At 34.6% G+C, this 19,643-nt stretch overlaps 1 protein-coding gene across 1 annotated transcript in view; it reads left to right on the forward strand.

The window, feature by feature from the left end:
- Positions 1–12,516, forward strand: part of KIF18A (kinesin family member 18A) — a 79,426-nt gene extending 66,910 nt beyond the window's left edge. The window contains exons 14-17 of the mRNA XM_060157742.1: positions 2,436–2,874; positions 3,617–3,724; positions 9,303–9,412; positions 11,900–12,516. Coding sequence (XP_060013725.1) covers positions 2,436–2,874; positions 3,617–3,724; positions 9,303–9,412; positions 11,900–11,982 — 740 coding nt within the window. The 3' untranslated portion in view covers positions 11,983–12,516. The remainder of the gene's footprint in view (positions 1–2,435; positions 2,875–3,616; positions 3,725–9,302; positions 9,413–11,899) is intronic.
- Positions 12,517–19,643: the final 7,127 nt, after the last annotated feature.

Consider the following 19,643-nt stretch of genomic DNA (forward strand, 5'->3'; position numbering starts at 1 on the left):
ACAAGAAAAGTAGTTACTCTGGATAATCCTTATCCCTTGAGGTTTCATGGTCCATTGTGTTCTAAATTTTAGAATGTTGTTACGACGCCTGCATGTTCAAATAACACTTAGATGTGCTTGCTTTCACAATACCTTGGGTTTATATTACAGTTTATCATCAGCCTTGATAAACTGGATATCTGATAAACTGAAAGTGAAATATATTCAAACAATATATTGTTTGAAATATATTCTTTTGGTGATAATGATGTGCTGGGTATTGATGGAATACTGGAAAGTAAATTACAGCTTACCCTGTGAACGTCACAATGCTAACAGTTTAAGCCTATATTTCTAGAGCCTTTCCTTGAGCTCTAAGTATTTTATAGATATTATCTAATCCTAGAAAATCCCTGTACATAGAAAGATAGTATCCCCTTTTTTCTAGGGGGTATTAATGCCCACACTGCTTAAGTGAGTTGCCCAAGGTCACTCAGTGAGTTGTTGGTGAAGCCAGAAATAGAATCCAAGTCTCCTGACTCCCAATTCAGTTTTCTATCCTCGATATAGTTTTCTATCCTCTACATACCCCTGCTCCCTCTCCTGGGAAAAGAAGTTAATCTTCCAGCTATTAATAGCCACCAAATTGGTGGTAGCAGCACAGTGGAGAAAAGCTACTGTCTTTACACTGCAGCATGAGTATAAAAATATCTGGTAATGGAAAATTTGACAAATGTCATGTTAAAGGGAGTGGAAAATTATTTTAAGATCTGGATCTCATTTATCTAGTTCTCAGAAAAGTAAAATTCCTTAGTAGAACAGGGATCATATTTTTCTTCCTGTTTTTAAATTGTATTTCCTAGAGGGTAATTGTCAACCTAGCCACAGCAGAGTCTACTGTCAACTAATGTAATAAGAATAATGCATGTACTGTTGCTGATTGTTATAAGTGTATTTTCTAACTTGGTTGAAAGTTTGAATTGCTTTATTGAAATACACAGCACTTATTTTATTCAGCTTTCAGTGTTACTTAAGTTATTATTATATTGTAAAGCAAATATAATATCAATTGGGAATTTTACTGCCTGATTTGAAAACATGGTGAGAAATACACATTACAGTTTCTTCCCTGGACAGCACACTCCAAGCAGAGTTACTTTGTGTCAGGCACCATGAAGTTTACCAGAATGAAATAGGCAAAGCAGAAAAAAATATATACTAATTAAAAAATGCAACATAAGTACACTGGAGCTGATCAAGATTATTGTTATATATGTAATCAAGTCATTATTTTGTACACTAAAAGAAAGTGAGAAGTCTTTATGTACTTAAATATTTAAGCATGTCTAGTATTGTGGGAGTTCACACTTAAGTTCAAACAAAACAATTTGTCTCTTAATTTTGGAGCAAGGAACAAGAATTCCCCTACTAAAAATCTCTGGGCATTATGTTTCTGTTTAAAGATTACTAAACATCTTTAATCAGGGGAATGACATGATCAGAATTATGTTTTAACTGTAAGTGTAAAAGAGGCAGGATTGGTGAAGATTGGGAAATGCAAGGAAAAAGTAAAAATCTAGTTATATGGGACCCACGTGACTGAGAAGGTAGTGGCAAGAGGATAATTAGAAATAGAATGTATAGCCATAAAAAAAGAATGAGATAATGCCATTTGCAGCAACATGGATGGACTTAGAGATTATCATACTAAGTGAAGTAAGTCAGAGAAAGACAAATATCATATGATACCACTTAAATGTGGAATATAAGAAAAAAGATACAAATAAACTTATTTACAAAACAGAAAGACTCCCAGACATAAGAAACACATTTATGGTTACCAAAGGGGAAAGGAGGGGTAGGGATAAATTAGGAGTTTGAGATTAGCAGATTAAAAACTACTGTATGTAAAATAGGTGAACAACAAGGTTCTACTGTATAGCACAGGTAACTATATTCAATGTCTTATAATAAACTATAATGGAAAAGAATCCAAAAAAGAATATATATATAAAACTGAATCAATTTGCTGTACACCAGAAACTAACAATGTTGTAAACCAACTATACTTCAATTAAACAAAGAAAAAAAAAAGAAATAAGAGTATAGAATAAGAGGGTCAGGTACAGATCCTTAGAGAAATGTATACATTTACTGGATGCAGTTTATTTTCATAATTGCCCAATATCTCAAGATAGCTGTATCTATAATATTGATATTAGCTACTTCGTATCTATTTTCTGTTGTAGAATTTCTTTATAATGAGTTTATTAACTTTAACGTTATTAGCAATAACTTTTTTCTTTCCAACTTATTTATTTTCTTTTAAATTTTTATCAATTTGGCAGAAAATATACTTATTACTGGGGGTCTTTTTTTCCTTCTCTTAACTGGTAAGGTTATTGGAAAACTATTTAGGCAACATTATTGAACTTCTTTTTAATTTTGTTGAACAGGCACATCTCCGAGTGAATCTAATCTGCTTAAAATTCCTCCACAAAAAAGAACCCGAAGAAAATTAATGCCTTCTCCCTTGAAAGCAAAACATCCCCAAAAATCTACACTGTCTGAAAATATGCAGCTCAATGATTCCCTCAGCAAAGAACTTCAACCCATTGTGTATACTCCAGAAGACTGTAGAAAAACTTCTCAATATCCATCTGCAGTGACCTTATTAAAATCATCATCACATACTACCAGTTTTCAGGCCATCAACTCAAATACAAACAGTGATAATTCTCTGAAAATGTGTGAAGTAGATATCCCTCTCAGCAAGAGAAAAGAATATGGCCAGGAGGATTTGGAGTCTACATTTGTTATATGTGAAGACACCAAGAGCTTGAAAAGTAAATTACCTGAACAAGAATCACTACCAAACAATAACATTTTACAAAGGTACACAGGACTATTTGCCAATTCTTCTTTTGTTTTATTTACATAGCCTTTAAACTATTAGCTTTCTTTTTCCTCTGTAGGTATATTTAAGATCTGTTTCACAGATGAAGTATGCTATCTTGATTACAAAAAGTCAGTGTTTTTACCTTCATTAAATCTTAATTGTCTTTCTCTCTAAATATTAATCCACTAACACAATATTGTGAAGTCTTTAATTTTAAAACTTAAGTTGATTGACCCTTGTTAGGCTAGAGGAGACCTTAAGATATATTTAGTTTGTTCTTCATACTCCAAAGTTAAGATGTTACAAGCCATCAGTGGATGATTACCAATTGTTTATTATTATTCATTAATATCTTCACTAAAGGAAATACCACAGTTTCTATTGATGTTTAGCAAACCTCAGCTCACTCTGAAATAGTCGTAAGTCTAAGGTATGGTTGACTGCATGTCATCCAAGCAAAATCATATCCTTCTCACTTAATATGTATGTTCACAATTAATCTAAATATGGGAAGAATGATACCTTCACCTTTCTATGCTGTGGGAATGCAGAAATCTATCTATGGTTTAAAAAAGAGAAAAGAAAAGCCCAGGCAATCAAGGGAAGTTTATAGTATTGAATAATGTTTTCCTTTATGTATTAAGACAAAATGATGTTCTAATTATGGAAGTGTATGCCCCCTTTTTTCTCCATAGTACAAATCAAAATTACTTTTTATTTTTCATTATTTATATACAGGCTTGCCCCTTCTTCATTCTCAACTAAACATTCTCTGCCTATACCAAGCATAGTACCATCCTACATGGCAATGACTGCTGCTGCCAAAAGGAAACGGAAACTAACAAGGTACATTTAAACATAAACTGGTTCAGGCTTTATACACATGTAAGATCATCTTTATACTTTGTTTCCTACAGCTCTTTTTATTTCTTGTAATTAGACTGTCAATTCACATTTAAGCATACATATAGTAAACTGCTCTGAATGCAGCACTAGTTTTATTTATTTATTTATTTTTGGCCGCACTGGGTCTTTGTTACTGTGCGCAGGCTTATGCTGCTCTTCTTTGTGGTGCACGGGCTTCTCATTGCAGTGGCTTCTCTTGCTGCGGAGCATGGGGTCTAGGCGCACAGGCTTCAGCAGTTGTGGCGCACGGGCTCAGTAGTAGTGGCGCACGGGCTCTAGAGCGCAGGCTCAGTAGTTGTGGTGCATGGGCTTAGTTGCTCCGTGGCATGTGGGATCTTCCCGGACCAGGGCTCAAACCTGTGTCCCCTGCGTTGGCAGGTGGATTCTTAACCACTGTGTCACCAGGGAAGTCCCAGCACTAGTTTTATATTATCAAAGGGAGATCTTGATAAAGCCCAAATATTTCACTTGATATTTGTATAAAGTATTCCATATTTCAGATTATTAAAAATAAATTTAAAAGTCTTCTGGCCTTCAGAAAGGTCATTTAAGTTTTCTTCTGTTGACAATTTTTACTCATTTGGTATTTCTCCCTCCAGACATTACTGAATTTCTTCAGTCCTAAAATTATATTATTTTAATGGATTTTGATGTATGACTAAAATGTGATGAGTGAATAGACTTCTGTTTCTGGCTATGACATTGTAGCTTGTATCAGACCAAGTTTTCCATCAGGAACAATTATAAAAACTGATAAAATTCAACTAACAGCTGCTTGAGGGCACTCGGGAACAACCAACACAGCCAGGACTTGAGGGTCTAAGATCCCAGAGGAAAGGAAAACAAGTTGTGGAGAACGAGACCTTCTCTGCCTCTTTTTTTCCATTTAGCATTTGCCAGTTCATGGCATCAAATATAGAGGTCAAGCCAAAAATGGAAGCCTATAGCTATCAACATCTCACTGAGCTAGGGAAACAAAATCTGTGTAGCTTTTGCCCTCAAGGTCTTGGCCAATTTCTAAACTCTGTGTAATAAGAGGCCACAAAACCAGCTAAAAGTGGCTGCCAAGAGGCTAAAGTAATAAGCAGAGTTTTGACCTTCTCATGGGACCAGGACACAAAAATTGTTGTTTAGGGATCATCATGGAGAAAAGGCCCTGTTAAACGCCCAGGGTTTTATTTGAAATCTTTGAAGGCCTATGCTTTAGGTAGGAGTGGGGCAAACTGGAAATAGACTGGTTCTTGAAAGCCTGAAACAGACCTTTGACCAGTTCAATCCCATTTTGGATCAAGGTGATCTAGCTCTATTTTGCCTACTTGCCAGAAGAAAATTAAATCATCTCTGAAGAATATACCACCTCCAGCCTCTACAGTTTTTCATATGCAGTGTTAAGCACTTAAGCAAAAGTTACCAAGAATGCCGGGGGACAGGATGAAATGACTGAAAATCAAGAGAAAAAAACAAATTAGAGAAGCAGTGATACAGATATTGAGATTATCAGATAGGGACTTTAAAAATTTAATTGTGATTAAGTTCAATAAAATAGATGATAATTTCCCAGAGAACTGGATTCTATTAAAATGAATCAAATGGATATTCTAGAACTGAAAAATAGAATATACTGAAATTGCAAACTCAAATCAATTTAACAGATTAGGCATGGCAGAAGAAAGTTTAGTGAACTGTAAGATAGGTTAATAGAAAAATATTCAAACCAATTGCAAAAGTATAAAAAGATAAAAATATAGAGAAGAGCAAAAAGAGACATATGGGACACAATTAAAAAGGTCTAGCATATGTGTATTTTGAGTCCCAGAAAGAAGTGAGAAAAAGAATGGGAAAAAACAGTATTTGAGAAGATGCTGGCTAATAATTTTCCAAAACTGACCAAAGTTGGCAAATCACAGGTTTGAGAAGCAATGCAAACTGCAAGCAACATTAATACAAAGAGAAACATACCTAGGTACATAGCAGTAAAACAGCTAAAAATTAAAGACAAGGAAAAAAGTCTTAAATATATTGAGTTATATGACATGAAGCCCATTATATAGTCTTTATATCCTGTAGCATAGAATGCAATGACAAGATACAGTGAATGGTTAAATTGTAAAATGGATCTGACTTGCTTTACCTCTTTTTCTTTAACATGTGATTATGGAGAGAAGAGCATACAATCTTAAGATAACTATTTTTTAAGTTTCCTATATTCCACCATGGACGTGTTATCATCCGGGCTAGTGCTAACAAATTTACAAACAGCCTATTTATTTGTGCCACATAGAGTATCATCTCATAGTTGCATTTAGCATCTGTCCAAAGTACCAGTGGAGTCTTGAAATGTTTATGTTTAAAATTCATGGATTGATTTTTCCTGAATGTCTCTGACTATCCATGACATTTACAATTTTGTATTTTGCTGTGTCACAAATTTGAATTGTGCAATTAGTCATATATGGGAATCAGTCACTTAGCCTAGCTAACCACCATCGTCTGTTTTACCCATCTTGTCACTAATTTTCATTGTGTGAGTCATGTTATTCTTTTCTTTAATTAATGCTGGGAACTTTCCTTGTTCTTCACTGGTAGCATGCTCTGCTGTTGTAACTAAGATGTAGCAAAAGTTTATAGCTAAGCATAACTTTTAAATGTAAACAGAGTCATTATCAAAACCAAATGATTTTTCAAGAAATGTCCTGGTATGTAAATTGTGTATTTGGAGTGGGTTTAGATGAGTTAAAGGGCTTCCGAAATAAAATTAAAGGACAACTAAAGAAAGTAAGATTTCTCATAGCCTATTAATTGCTCTGTTACATTCCCTCTGGTACCAATAATTAGATCCTGCCATTAACTAAGGTTAAAAGAGATTAATGCTAGAAATGTACATAATTACTTTTTAAAAGAATCTTCCTTTCCCCCAATTAAATCTACATGAGCTTGAGAGTAATGGACTCTGGTATTTTCCACTTAACAGCTTTATGTACATATTTAGGTGTGTGTATATTTTGTTATGGTTTTTAAAAATGAGGAACAGCTCCATGTATATAATTACTTTTTTATTTTTTATCAGTTTTTCTCTCAAAAGAAAAAAAAAATAACATCTAGAAGCACTGGATATTCCAGAAAACTACCAGACTGAATTTTTTAGTAACTACTGAAATTGAGAATATCAGATGTGTAATCATTTCAATTTATATAATCACTGTAACAGACTATTTTAACTAAATGTATCAATTTACCAAATACACAAATATATATGTAAATTTTTTCTTATAAATTGTATTTATTAGTTTGGGGTTTTGTTTGTTTTGTGTCTGGTTGGTTGGTTGGTTTTTTGTTTGTTCCAGTCTTTCTTGGCACTCAAAAGTGGTCTCACACCTACATACATCTTTGGTTTATTTTGAAAAATGTCTATGATTCCAACTAGAAATTATCTCCACTGAAAGAATATGAGATGCATTATGTTTATCAAGCAAAAATATTATACCTATGTAAGGGAACAAAAGACTAATCTTAACTTTTATTAATAGTTATGGAAATACATTTGGCATACAACTAGAAGATTCTGTAGGTTTCTTCTCAAAATAGTCTTTAAAATAATTTGAATTTGTACCCATACCAATTTTAGGTCTTTTTATTTTGTGATCTAATATAAATCTAACAAATTTATAACAAATGTTAAATATTTTATTAGTTGACTATGTTACCTAAATCCTAAAAATGTTTGAGTGTGTTTTACTTATATATAAATACATAACTTATTTGATTAGGCTTTGATTTCATTCCTAGAAATGTGAGTTTTATTCAAATAGATTTATTCAAAACCCTGATTTTCAAATAAAAACAATCTATGAGTGAAAACAAGGTCTTAGAACTAACCAAAGTGAAGAATCATACCATAAAATAATAAAGAAAACCTTAAGATATATTGCAGGGAAAACAACCCTCATCGAAAGTAACCAGTGACATTGATCTTTACACTTGAAGACATAAAATCACCAAATGACCCAAAAAGAATTTTTGCCTTAGACAGCTAATATATATATATATATATATATATATATAATCAAAACTGTATGTTTTAGTATCCAAAATAGATTTATAGTAACTTAGTGTATTTGGCACCATTTGTGAATAGAAAATTTCTACAACTGAATTTATTTACTTTCATAACACAAGTACTTCTCTGTAACCATTTTGGGAAGATATTTGCATTCTTGAACAGAGCTGGCAAAATCATCATTATGAACACCATAATCATTTCTCTTACAGGCTCTAGAAAATTTAGATACATAGGTTGACTTATTTTTCCCAGCATTCACTGTGCTTATACCCATTTTTCTTTGCTAACATATTAAATTGCCATTTCTGACTAGTTTCATTGAGCATATAACCCATATTCTCCTGTTCCACAAACATAAACCCACATCACTTTACCACAGGTTTAGGATTACCAGAACAAGTTGTTGCCATAAAGGGAAGCCTCCAATTGTTAATCCAACTGACAAGCAAATTAATATCTTGTAAATTAATAACTTGTAAAGTGGTATATAATATCTTGACTAGCCAGAAATTTCCTAAAATTAGCTTATTTGAATCAGTGTGGAAAGGGATGTTCATCTCCCACTTTGACCTCCAATCCTGCCTGCTAAAACTTGATCCTCTGTAGGACTGGGAAGGGTTGGATTGCTATTTTTCAGGACCCAGATCAATCTCATCTCATCCACAAAATCTTCCATTTTTCATTCTTCTTCTGAACTCAGGAACCTGCGGCTTCTTGTAGTTTGAAAACCTGTGGTGCTGTTTTTTGTTCTGCCTTGTATTATTTTGTGTATTTGTCCTATTTTTCCCCCATCCCACCATATAACTATTATGTAAGTTTTCAGGACATGGGTTGTTTGTGCCTTACTCACTTGTATATCCTGCGACATGAGGCCACAATAGGTGTTTTGTAATATGTCAACTCAAATTGAGTTAGAAATTTGACCCATTAATAACATGAGAGTGATATAAATTTTTGAAGACAAAACAAATGAAAATAGGTCATTCTTTTCATTTCACTTTCTATAATTGCAATAATCAGAGAGAGATTCTCATTCTATTACCATGCTTTGATTTAAAAACAAGGTTTGCAAACAATCTCACCTGTTCATATTCCCCAGATTAGGGGTTTGGTAATCTGAGATTAGTTTTTCACCTCTTGCAATGTGCTCCTTATCTCTACACTTTGAATAACAGTGCTTGCATGCAGTCCAGCACAGCACCCTGAAATGCTCTGTTAAAGAATTGTGACATACACCTCTACTCATAATCTCCAATTTGAACGTCATTAAAATCACACACTGCTAAACTTCCCTATGGGCCAAAAATTTATTTAGTATCTCCAATTACTTCTATGGGATTTTACAACTTAATATTTTAGTATTTCACGTTTTCTTTAATCATTATTGAATGTAGAATATGTATTTGAATTTAGAGATATAAAAAAAGACTTTACTAAAATAAAAATTTTCCCTTGAAGCTCTACATCAAATACCTCACTAAGTGCTGAGGTAAATTCTGGATCTGCCAAGCGTGTTCACCAAGATAATTCAAGTGATAAGCACTTCCAAGAAAACAGACCAACAATGGGTATGTTTCAGCTCTTATTTTGATATTTAATAACATGATTAACTAACATATGTATAGTACTTTACATATTTTTTACAGTGTTTTCATGAGAGTCTCCTTTTATGTACTCATCACATTTATTATTGTACGTGGTGAGTGTGGTTATCCCTGTTACAGATAAGAAAACTTAAGACACAAAATAAAAAACATGCTCACCCAAGATCACAGAGATATTTCATGATGGAGCCAGAACCCAGAACTGGATCTCCTAACTCTATATCCTGTACCCTTTTTGTTATCCATACTGCCTTGTATTGCAGAAGAGTGTGTAAATAATTTAACTAATAATTGAAATAATTAACTATGTTATTTAATAGGTTAGTGATTAAGTATATTTTACAGATAAACTATATCCACTTGAAATTTTTCTCTTAGCCTCTTATTTTTAATAATTTGGCCTCTGATTCATTTGTGCAATTATTGTGAGGTTCCAGTCTATACCTAGTTACAATCATATTTTAACTCCAATTAGCAAGTTGAAAAAAAATGCTGATGGTGGTGATTACATCCTCTCAATTGCATATGGAGGTGACATGAGTCCATGGTAAGGAAACATCTTCAGTGAAACTAGAGGTATATAGCACCCACCAATTTCTAGGCCTTTGTGTCCAGACCTATGTTTCTCTGACACTGTAGTTCCTAAGACTTCAATCAGGAAGTATTTATTTACTATGCAGTCACTATGTGCTAGGTTCTGTGATGAATATAAAGCTCATTAAGACCCAGTTTGGTTCTTCTCTAAAGGAACTTATAATTATAGCACTTGGAATTTAAAGGGGTTTCATGAGATAACGAGTATGTCTAAGAATAACATGAAAACTATTATTAATTTTTTTTCTGTCAATGCTTTTTCATTAGAGTAATATAAAATTTCTCAATAGCTTTGCCAAGCTGCATTGATAAATCCTTACTTCTTGTGGTGCCCAGTGGCAGTTGTTTACCTTAAGCTCAGTGGAAATGTCTTTCGTGCAGATTTAAAAATCAAACAATGAAGTCCTGAAAAGAAGAATTTACTATGATTATTTGGTTCAACATGCCATATTTAATAATGTTTAACATTGTGTATATGCAGTTGTTGTAGATATGTACTGTCCCACTGGTCTTCTGAAAAAGTTCTCCAGGAAGTCATAATCCTGCAACCAAATAATAAATTTATGATAATTCTCAAATAATAGAGACTTAGGTTTCCTAATATGCTTATTTTCTAAGAATAGTATAAAATGCATCAAATATCTTATATGTAAAGAGAGATGAATAATCTATAGAGAAAACAGTGGGAGAGAATACTAAACTACAGTACTTGCCAAAGAGAAAAGATTTTGTCTTGTTAAGGATAATGGAGCACTTAGAAAAAGGTATTAGTTTAAGGGAAGATAATGGTTTATGTACATTAGGATATCCAAGTGAAAATGGCCAAATACACATCAGGAATTACTAGAAAAGTAAAAGAGAACTGGGGCTGCCTTCCTTAGAATGTATTCAGCTGACTCCAACTAACAGTGTACAAATTAAAAAGAAAAAAAAAAGGAACATCAGTGGGAAAGAAGGAAACTCTGTTTACTGAGCATTTAGAGAAATAAGAAATAGTGTCAAGAGAATATGTGCCCCTAAAACTAAAACCTAATGTGATCAAGAAAATGGATGAGAGATTAGACAGACCCATAAAGAAGTCAGTGGCCCCCTTTTGTAACAACACTTCGTTGAGTAGAGAATCATTGTGAACACTGAAGAAGAACAAGAAGAGTGGACATAGATAGATGGAACACATTTTAGAGGTAGCCGTGAAAGGAAAAAAGAGCTATGGGATCAGGATCAGCACATTAAGAAGTACTGGACTCAAGGGCTTCCCTGGTGGCGCAGTGGTTGAGAGTCCGCCTGCCAATGCAGGGGACACGGGTTCGTGCCCTGGTCTGGGAGGATCCCGCATGCCGCGGAGCGGCAGGGCCCGTGAGCCATGGCCGCTGAGCCTGTGCTCCGCAACGGGAGAGGCCACAACAGTGAGAGGCCCGGGTGCCGCAAAAAAAAAAAAAAGAAGTACTGGACTCAAATGATACTTCTAAATTGGAAAAATATGGAAGTTTGAAAGTCCTTGGGAAATAATCCAAAGAATGAAAAACAAAAGTTGATGATGCACAAAAGAAAGGGAACAATGTTCACAGAAGTAGTCTTTCCTTAGTTCAAGAACAGAAGTAAATATGGTAGTTTATTCACTGACTTCACTTGATAGCTTTGGGGCAGGGGAAGGGGTTTACGTACATGCGCACTAAAACTTCAGTTTACAATGTGGAGAAATGAATTTCTACTTTCAAACCAAGGGTATTAATCTTTCTTTGTTGGTGTTCTGTTTTAAATCAGGTTAATTAACAGCTGTGAAGTTTAACGAATGGTGAAAATTCTTTTTGAATGATACTTTTACCATATTTATGTATCTTTTTATTTCTTCTCTAGAATATAAAAGAAACATCCATAAAGTAAAGCCAAGCATGGTTAGAAAATTTGGAAGAAATATTTCAAAAGGAAATCTAAGATAAGTCTCTTCAAAATCAAGGGAAATGAAATTGACAAGTCAGCTTTTAAAAGGGTTTGTTGCCAGTACCCTTTCAGAAACTTCTTAAAAATCTTTGAAAGAAGACCATCTTAAAAGCTAGGTTTACCCAAATACCTTCAGCAAGCAGAAAACGAAATTCCTTCTGTTTTGTGCTTTTGTATTCTAAGCAAATGTAAAATTTCAACAGAAAACGTGTGTTTTAAGTTTCTAAAATATTTGCTGCCCTTTAAAATACCTAAGTCAGTATGGTAGCAACTCAGTTTTACTATGCTACAACAAGTTGATTAGGACATTTTAGAAAATAGTAGACTTAAATTATCTTTACTGTTTTTTAAAAATAAGGAAAATTTAGGAGTGATAAAATTATGACCCAGGATTTATTTGGTCTTTTCTTTCCAAAAATACTTTGATGTACAAATGTACATATATGTGCCCATAAAGTTGTTGTAAATATTATTTAAGTAGTCTTCATGAATAAAATACTAATATTGTTTCTCACTACTAGATACATTAAAGATGTAGATTTTATAGTGCTTGCTTTTCTGTCTCGTGACTACCCCTTACACACCTTAAACTATTATTTTTTATAAAATGTTACTTTTGTATATTTGTATTTCAGATTAGCTCAAGATATGTGGCACTAGAACCAAACCTGAAAATAACCCATAGGTTCCTTAATGATAATGAGAAGATGTTTTAATCATTTTCTCTGCTATAGGAAGTACATGAAGCTGCAGCTTAATCTTGTGTCCTTGTTCACCTGCTTTGTTTGCCTTGTTTATCTTCTGAAAACAAGTATTTGGTTAAATGAACTTCTAATTTCATATGGCCTAGGACCTGTCCCATCAAAGCAAACAACCATTTAACAACCAGCTGCAAATTTTAGACCTTTCTGTTATTAGTCATGTTTTTCAAATCAAAATCTAGTTGAGAAAGTATGAGATGGAATAATGATCTTTGAAGTTCCTTCCAACTGTGACACTCATAATTCCATATTCATGAAAGTATACCTAGGATCTGATGTAGGGAGAACAACCATAGACAATTTTTGTTTTCCCTTTGTCATTAGGCCTTTGGTTGTATCACCTATTTATCAGCTACATTAGCGTCTCTATTATTCCTTTCCATCTATTTTAGGTAATTATATGTTTCAAAAGAAATCTTTTTACCACATACTGATGAATGGCTAGCTAGCAGGATTGTGACCCTACCTCGTGGTCCACCTCACACCATAAGACGTGAGTGATTTTCTTATATGCCATTTTTATCAGCTAGGGATTTCACCTTCTGTAAAAGTTACTAACAAAGCCTTTGCAATGCAGCCACATTAAGGGGAAATTAGAGAGAATAAATAGTAATGAATGTGGGAAAGGAAAACTGTGGAATATATGAATAAGGAAAAATTTCATGCATTTAAACTAAAACAAGGTGCTATTTAATAAGTCACTAGAAAGCAATTTTTAAATGAACTTATGTAGAAAATAGACCAATCATAAATATATGGCTAAATGAATTTTCACAAAGTGAACAAACCCACTAACCAGCCCTCAGATCAAGGAATAGAGAATTATCAGAATTCTAGAAGCCTCTCTTGTATCCCACCTCCCTCTAAGGGTGACCACTATCCCAGCACCATAGATTGATTTTTAACTAAAATAATTTATCTTTATTTTTGTTAAAAAACAATATGTTATTCCAAAAAGAACTGTAAACAATAAAAATGTGCTTCCTCCTCCCCCACTCCACCCCCGCTACCAATATCATCCCCAGTTGTAACCACTGCTAATAGTTTAGGTACCCTGCCCAGTCATTTATTTTATTCATATACAAACCTATATACTTGTTTTTTAATAAAAAAATGTATCATACTATTTGGTTTGCAGTTTGTTTTTTTACTCTCATTTGAAAGCAGCGTGGGCATCTTTGTAAAATTTTTAAGTGTGAACTTTATAAATACTGCTACCACAGATTGATTGCTCTTAGTGACAGTGACAACAAATAATTTTTGTGAGGCAAATCAAAGATCAGAGAGAAAACCTAGATGATGCTGTCTCTTCTGACTAACACTGTACGCCATTTCTGAGAACATTTTGGAGTATCCACTAGAACTTGTACATCATGATGTCCAAAGTATAGTCCACAGAACATGGCTCACCTGGATACTCTCTGCCAAGGAAAGGGTTCCATGTCAAAGAAGAGTGGGAATGGCAGCCCGCCAGGACGCGGACCGTGCACGCTGACAGTATAAGCCCCTGAAGTCTTGCAGTCAGAATCTTACTTGGTTTAACCCAGTAACTCCCAAATTCCTTTGAAACATCGAGCTCTTAAAAAAAATGTTTACTGGAGGATAGTACAATGAACCCTCATATAATCATAATACTGAGTCCAATTACCAAATTTTTCCACATTTGTCTGGAATATCCCTTTTTTCCCTTGTTTTTCTTCCTTTGCTGGAGTGTTTTAAAGCACCCCAGATATCGCTTCATTTCATCACTGTACACTTGTTTATGAATCTGAAAATATGGCCATATTCTTATTTAATACAAAAAAGAATGCATCCTTTTATTAAAGCACTCCTGGTGATATCCCTAAGAACATCCTTTGAACAATGTTCTGGATTAATAATGGCTATATGGGCTTCCCTGGTGGCGCAGTGGTTGAGAGTCTGCCTGCCGACGGGGGGGGGGGACATGGGTTCATGCCCCGGTTGGGGAGGATCCCGCATGCCGCGGAGCGGGCTCGCTGAGCCTGTGCTCTGCAATGGGAGAGGCCACAGCGGTGAGAGGCCCACGTACTGCAAAAAAAAAAAAAAAAAAAAAATGGCTATATATACAATGGAATATTACTCAGCCATAGAAAGAAATGAAATTGAGTTATTTGTAGTGAGGTGGATGGACCTAGAGTCTGTCATACAGAGTGAAGTAAGTCAGAAAGAGAAAAACAAATACCGTATGCTAACACATATATATGAAATCTAAGAAAAAAAAAGGTCATGAAGAGCCTGGGGGCAAGAGGGGAATGAAGACACAGACCTACTAGAGAATGGACTTGAGGATATGGGGAGGGGGAAGAGTAAGCTGTGACGGAGTGAGAGAGTGGCGTGGACATATATACAGTACCAAACGTAGAATAGATAGCTAGTGGGAAGCAGCCGCATGGCACAGGGAGATCAGCTCGGTGCTTTGTGACCACCTAGAGGGGTGGGATAGGGAGGGTGGGAGGGAGGGAGGCGCAAGAGGGAAGAGATATGGGAACATAGGTATGTGTATAGCTGATTCACTTTGTTATAAAGCAGAAACTGACACACCATTGTAAAGTAATTATACTCCAATAAAGATGTTAAAAAAAATCAACAGAGGATTAGAGAATAGAATAGAGTTATGGTTGTAGGGGTTTAACTCAAGAGTTATGTGCCAGTTTGGAGCAACCACTTTCCACACACTAATGCTAACTCCGCCAGTCTTTCTCTTTCACTTTTACTAAATTTGACTTACTTAAAGTTTGGTTTTTGTAGAATAACATATTAAAAAGTAAGTTTATGTTATGCTTTCCTACTTTTGTAAATTAGTTGGAGTACTTGTTCTTATGTGCCTGGATATTGTATTAACTTTGTTTACATACCAAAAGGTAGGTACAGTACACACCAGGTATGATGAACGACAGTTAGCTCTGCTATAACAGGGCATATGTGTTCCTAAAAATCACTGAGTTATGCCTAATTGTGCAATGAAACCACAGGGCTTATGGGGCAAATGGGGTTGGGGCACAGCACTCAAAATCTTTGTCATTGGCACAGTAAAAGAAAGACCGAAACCTAATATAAACAGCCCCGTTTTACATGTGAAGCATTAATAAATGCATAAATACTACTATAATTATGGCACTTTGCCTTGAAAAAGAAGTGAAGTTTGCTCATGGGAGCGGGTGTAGGAGAGTTGCAGCATGTGGGTTAAAATGAAATGATGACAGGCCAGCCGGTGATCTGAATCAGGTAGAAATTTGTAACACCAGATGTGGATGGCTGTGGCGCATTGTTCCTGAGAGGGGTGTGTGTTTTGTGCATGCCTCCATGGCTTGGTTCACCTGCGTGCAGTTTTCTATGTTCACCTAATGTTTCATTTGGATGAAATCTCTCATAAACAAATGCAAAATGCACATTATGCTCAAATTGTTCCCTGATATAATAAATGGTGTTGGAGCAAAATCATGTTTTCAAAATAGTTATAGCAGAACTAACTATAAATTTTGAATTTTTGCTTAATAATCTAAAAATGGATTAGTATTCATAAAAAATGTATTTTATTTTAAATTATCCTTTGGTTCTTTCACATTTTAATAACTTGGATATCTAAGATAACTGCTCAATTAGAGCTTTGGTATTAGTGGTGATGCAAGTTCTAGAATCAGATCAGACATTTTAACCTTGCCTTGAGAGAGACTTCCAGTCACAGGCCTTATATAGTGTCCCATCATTTGTGAAGGAGCCATCAGTCAATAGCTCTTAATAATAGTCTTACTTTTTTGGGCTCTTATCATGTGATAATCACTTTAAATGCATTTTTCATTTATTCCTCACCACAAGCCTTTAAAGTAGATGTTACAGACTCACAGTCCCTCATTTACAATTCGAAAAATTCACAAATTTTGAAAATCAGAAGTTTTTTGTTTTCGTAATTTTGGCCCATAAAATCTTACATCCACTAATGTGAGACTATTGATGGTCTTTATTTATCCCACCTAGTATGAACATTTAAAGTTCATACTAAGGAAGTTCATACTGCAAAAATATTAATGTCTGATTATGAGGTGTTGCCTCAGACCCCATAGGTGTTGTTATATAAGTACACCATGTATATTATATTGCTTTCTTAAACAAAAAATTTTGAATTTCCAATCTCCTAGCCACAGTTATTTCACATGATGGTTTATAGACAAAATGTATTTATTCTTCTACTTAGAAAAGAAGATGATGACACTTAGAAAAGTTAATTTGCCAAAGATCACAGTAGCAGAGTTGGGACTTGGAACTCAGCTTGGTACAAAAGAGTTGCTGTTATCCCTAGTTGATACACTGCCTCCATCTACAGTGGGGCTAGTACTCTGCATAGATAGATAGATAGATAGGTAGATAGATAGATAGATAGATAGATAGATAGATAGATAGATAGATAGATAGATAGATAGATAACTATAAAAAAGCATCTGCCACAGAAAACAAATTCCCCTCCCATGGTCATCTGTGATTTGGTAGAAAGATTTATTCAATGCATTTTATAGTTATAATTAAATTATGTTTAGCTTGTATTGTTTATATCAAAAACAAAAACAATTTAAAGTATTATTAGTAAAATATTAGTAGCAGTCTTTAATATCACTGAAGGCATTCACAAATCCTATGGATTGATTTTTCAAGGACAATTTTATGTGTGTCTTTTGCAATCAAAATATCACATAGTATTACTTGCTGCATATTCACAACTTGCTCATAAGTTGTTGGCAACTACTCAAGATATATTATAAAATCACTGGTTTATATTCTGAATGTTTTTGCATTAAAACTCTATAATCAGAGTCTGAAAACGCAACTTGGACACTAAGACAAAATACAACCTCGTGTTTCAGGAATCAGCACAGGACAATTGTTTGTGAAATGTATATGTAGAGTTCTAAGTTCTTCCTCTCCTGTAACTTCCCCCAAAAGGCAGTAGTTGACAGATAGTCCATACTTCTCAGAGTGAACATCATTTAAGAAACCACTCAAACTTTGCAAATGGCAGATACTGCATAAAGCCACTGTAGGGATTAGTCTATCAAAGAGTTGTCAGGAAGGGTTAGTTCTGAGATATTTCTGTCATGTGTGTGTATCCTAAGCAGACGTAAGACAAAATAAGCCAGGAGCCATAATAAAAAAAAATTAAGAATGAAAAAGTAGTTTATTCTCATACTTTCAAACAGATGGAAGGTGAAAGATGTATGTTTGGTATAATTAAGAAGATTAGTGACATGAGAGGAAAACAGTTCTATGATCAAGACTTTGGACAAAAATACTGTCCTGAGCCTCATTTCCCATCACTGCAGAATATTCTTATTCTCTACAAGCCACCTCTCAAATATAAAATGTTGGGAATCCTTTTTAACACCACCACCCTCTGCACACATTCCTTTCCCATTCTCCCTTCATGTGGCTGTTTCAGAATCACGTGGTTTTTTTAAAATTATTATTCCCTCCTGTTCTTCCTAATAACAATTATTAATATCGGTTAACTCCCACCCCACATCTCAGTCAGTTCAAAATGCTACCTTAAAAAGTTCCAAGTGCATTGCTCCCCTGAATTCTTCATATCAGATAAAAAATATTAATCTATTTGAACTAAGCCTGAAAGATCATCACCTGACTGCTCTTACTATATGTTCTCCTCTCTGCCTGCTTCCTTTGCTTTCTCCAAATGTATCTACCTTCATTCCACCTCCCCATTCAATTTCAAGTCAGCTGAACCATTGACTCCCCAGTTAGCTCTGCCCCTACAGTTTGAAGAGAATCTACTCACTCAAAATACATCCCCAGCAGCCAACAACCTTTTTACTGTCTTGTGCTACAGAGCACCACCTAAAATGCCCCCAACTGAGAAAAAAGTCCCCAGCTACCACTGAGCTTAATAGATAACTACAAGTGGGGTTTTTGCCTGTAAAAAAGATATTTTCCAAGTTTGAGTGTGTGTTTTTAAATATTGGCGTCAACGTTAGAGGGCCTCTATTTCTTTTTCCAAAATTTCAACTTAAGCTATTTCAGCTATCATCATTTTACCTACAAAATTTGGTTCTCTGTATGATTTAAAGACCAAAGTGAATTTCTAACTTTTCGTTGTCAACTTCACTTGCATTGCAGTGTTGTTGAGATTCATTTTGCCACACATCTTGGAACCATATTTCTTGTAGGTCTTTAGTTAATAACCAAATTTTGTTCATTCTTACTAGCCTTTACTTTTCTTTCCCAAAACACATATAATTTAAACCTTTAACCTCTCTTCATTATACTATATAATTATTCAAATGTTTTGCAAGTTAGATTATCAGTATTTATACATGTCCACAGAGTCGTCATTCTGACATTTTGGTAATATAGCAGACATTTGTTTTGCCTGGTCCACCTAATCTGAGTTTGATGAGACGATCTCACTTTTTCTTTGGGAAACCACTCTTCCTCAGTGAGTTCCTAATGTAACTATCTCTGCACACACACACACACATTCCCCCAGCCCACCATGACCACTCAGTGTAGTCCATCTTCCTGATAACAATAATTGGTTCCAAGAGGACATCTGATCCAAAATTCAGAGTTTTCCCAGTCTTCTTTGATAAGTGGTGCTGGGGGAACTGGACAGCTATATGTAAAATAATGAGATTAGAACATTCTCTAACACCATATACAAAAATAAACTCAAAATGGATTAAAGACCTAAATGTAAGACCAGATACTGTAAAACTCCTAGAGGAAAACATAGAATACTCTTTGACATAAATCGTAGCAGTATTTTTTGGACCCATCTCCTAAAGCAAAGGAAATAAAAGCAAAAATAAACAAATGGGACCTAATTAAACTTGAAAGATTTTGCACTGCAAAGGAAAACCATTGATGAAAGGAAA

This window comes from Lagenorhynchus albirostris, chromosome 9, assembly GCF_949774975.1.
Source record: "Lagenorhynchus albirostris chromosome 9, mLagAlb1.1, whole genome shotgun sequence".
NCBI classification, from domain to species: domain Eukaryota; kingdom Metazoa; phylum Chordata; class Mammalia; order Artiodactyla; family Delphinidae; genus Lagenorhynchus; species Lagenorhynchus albirostris.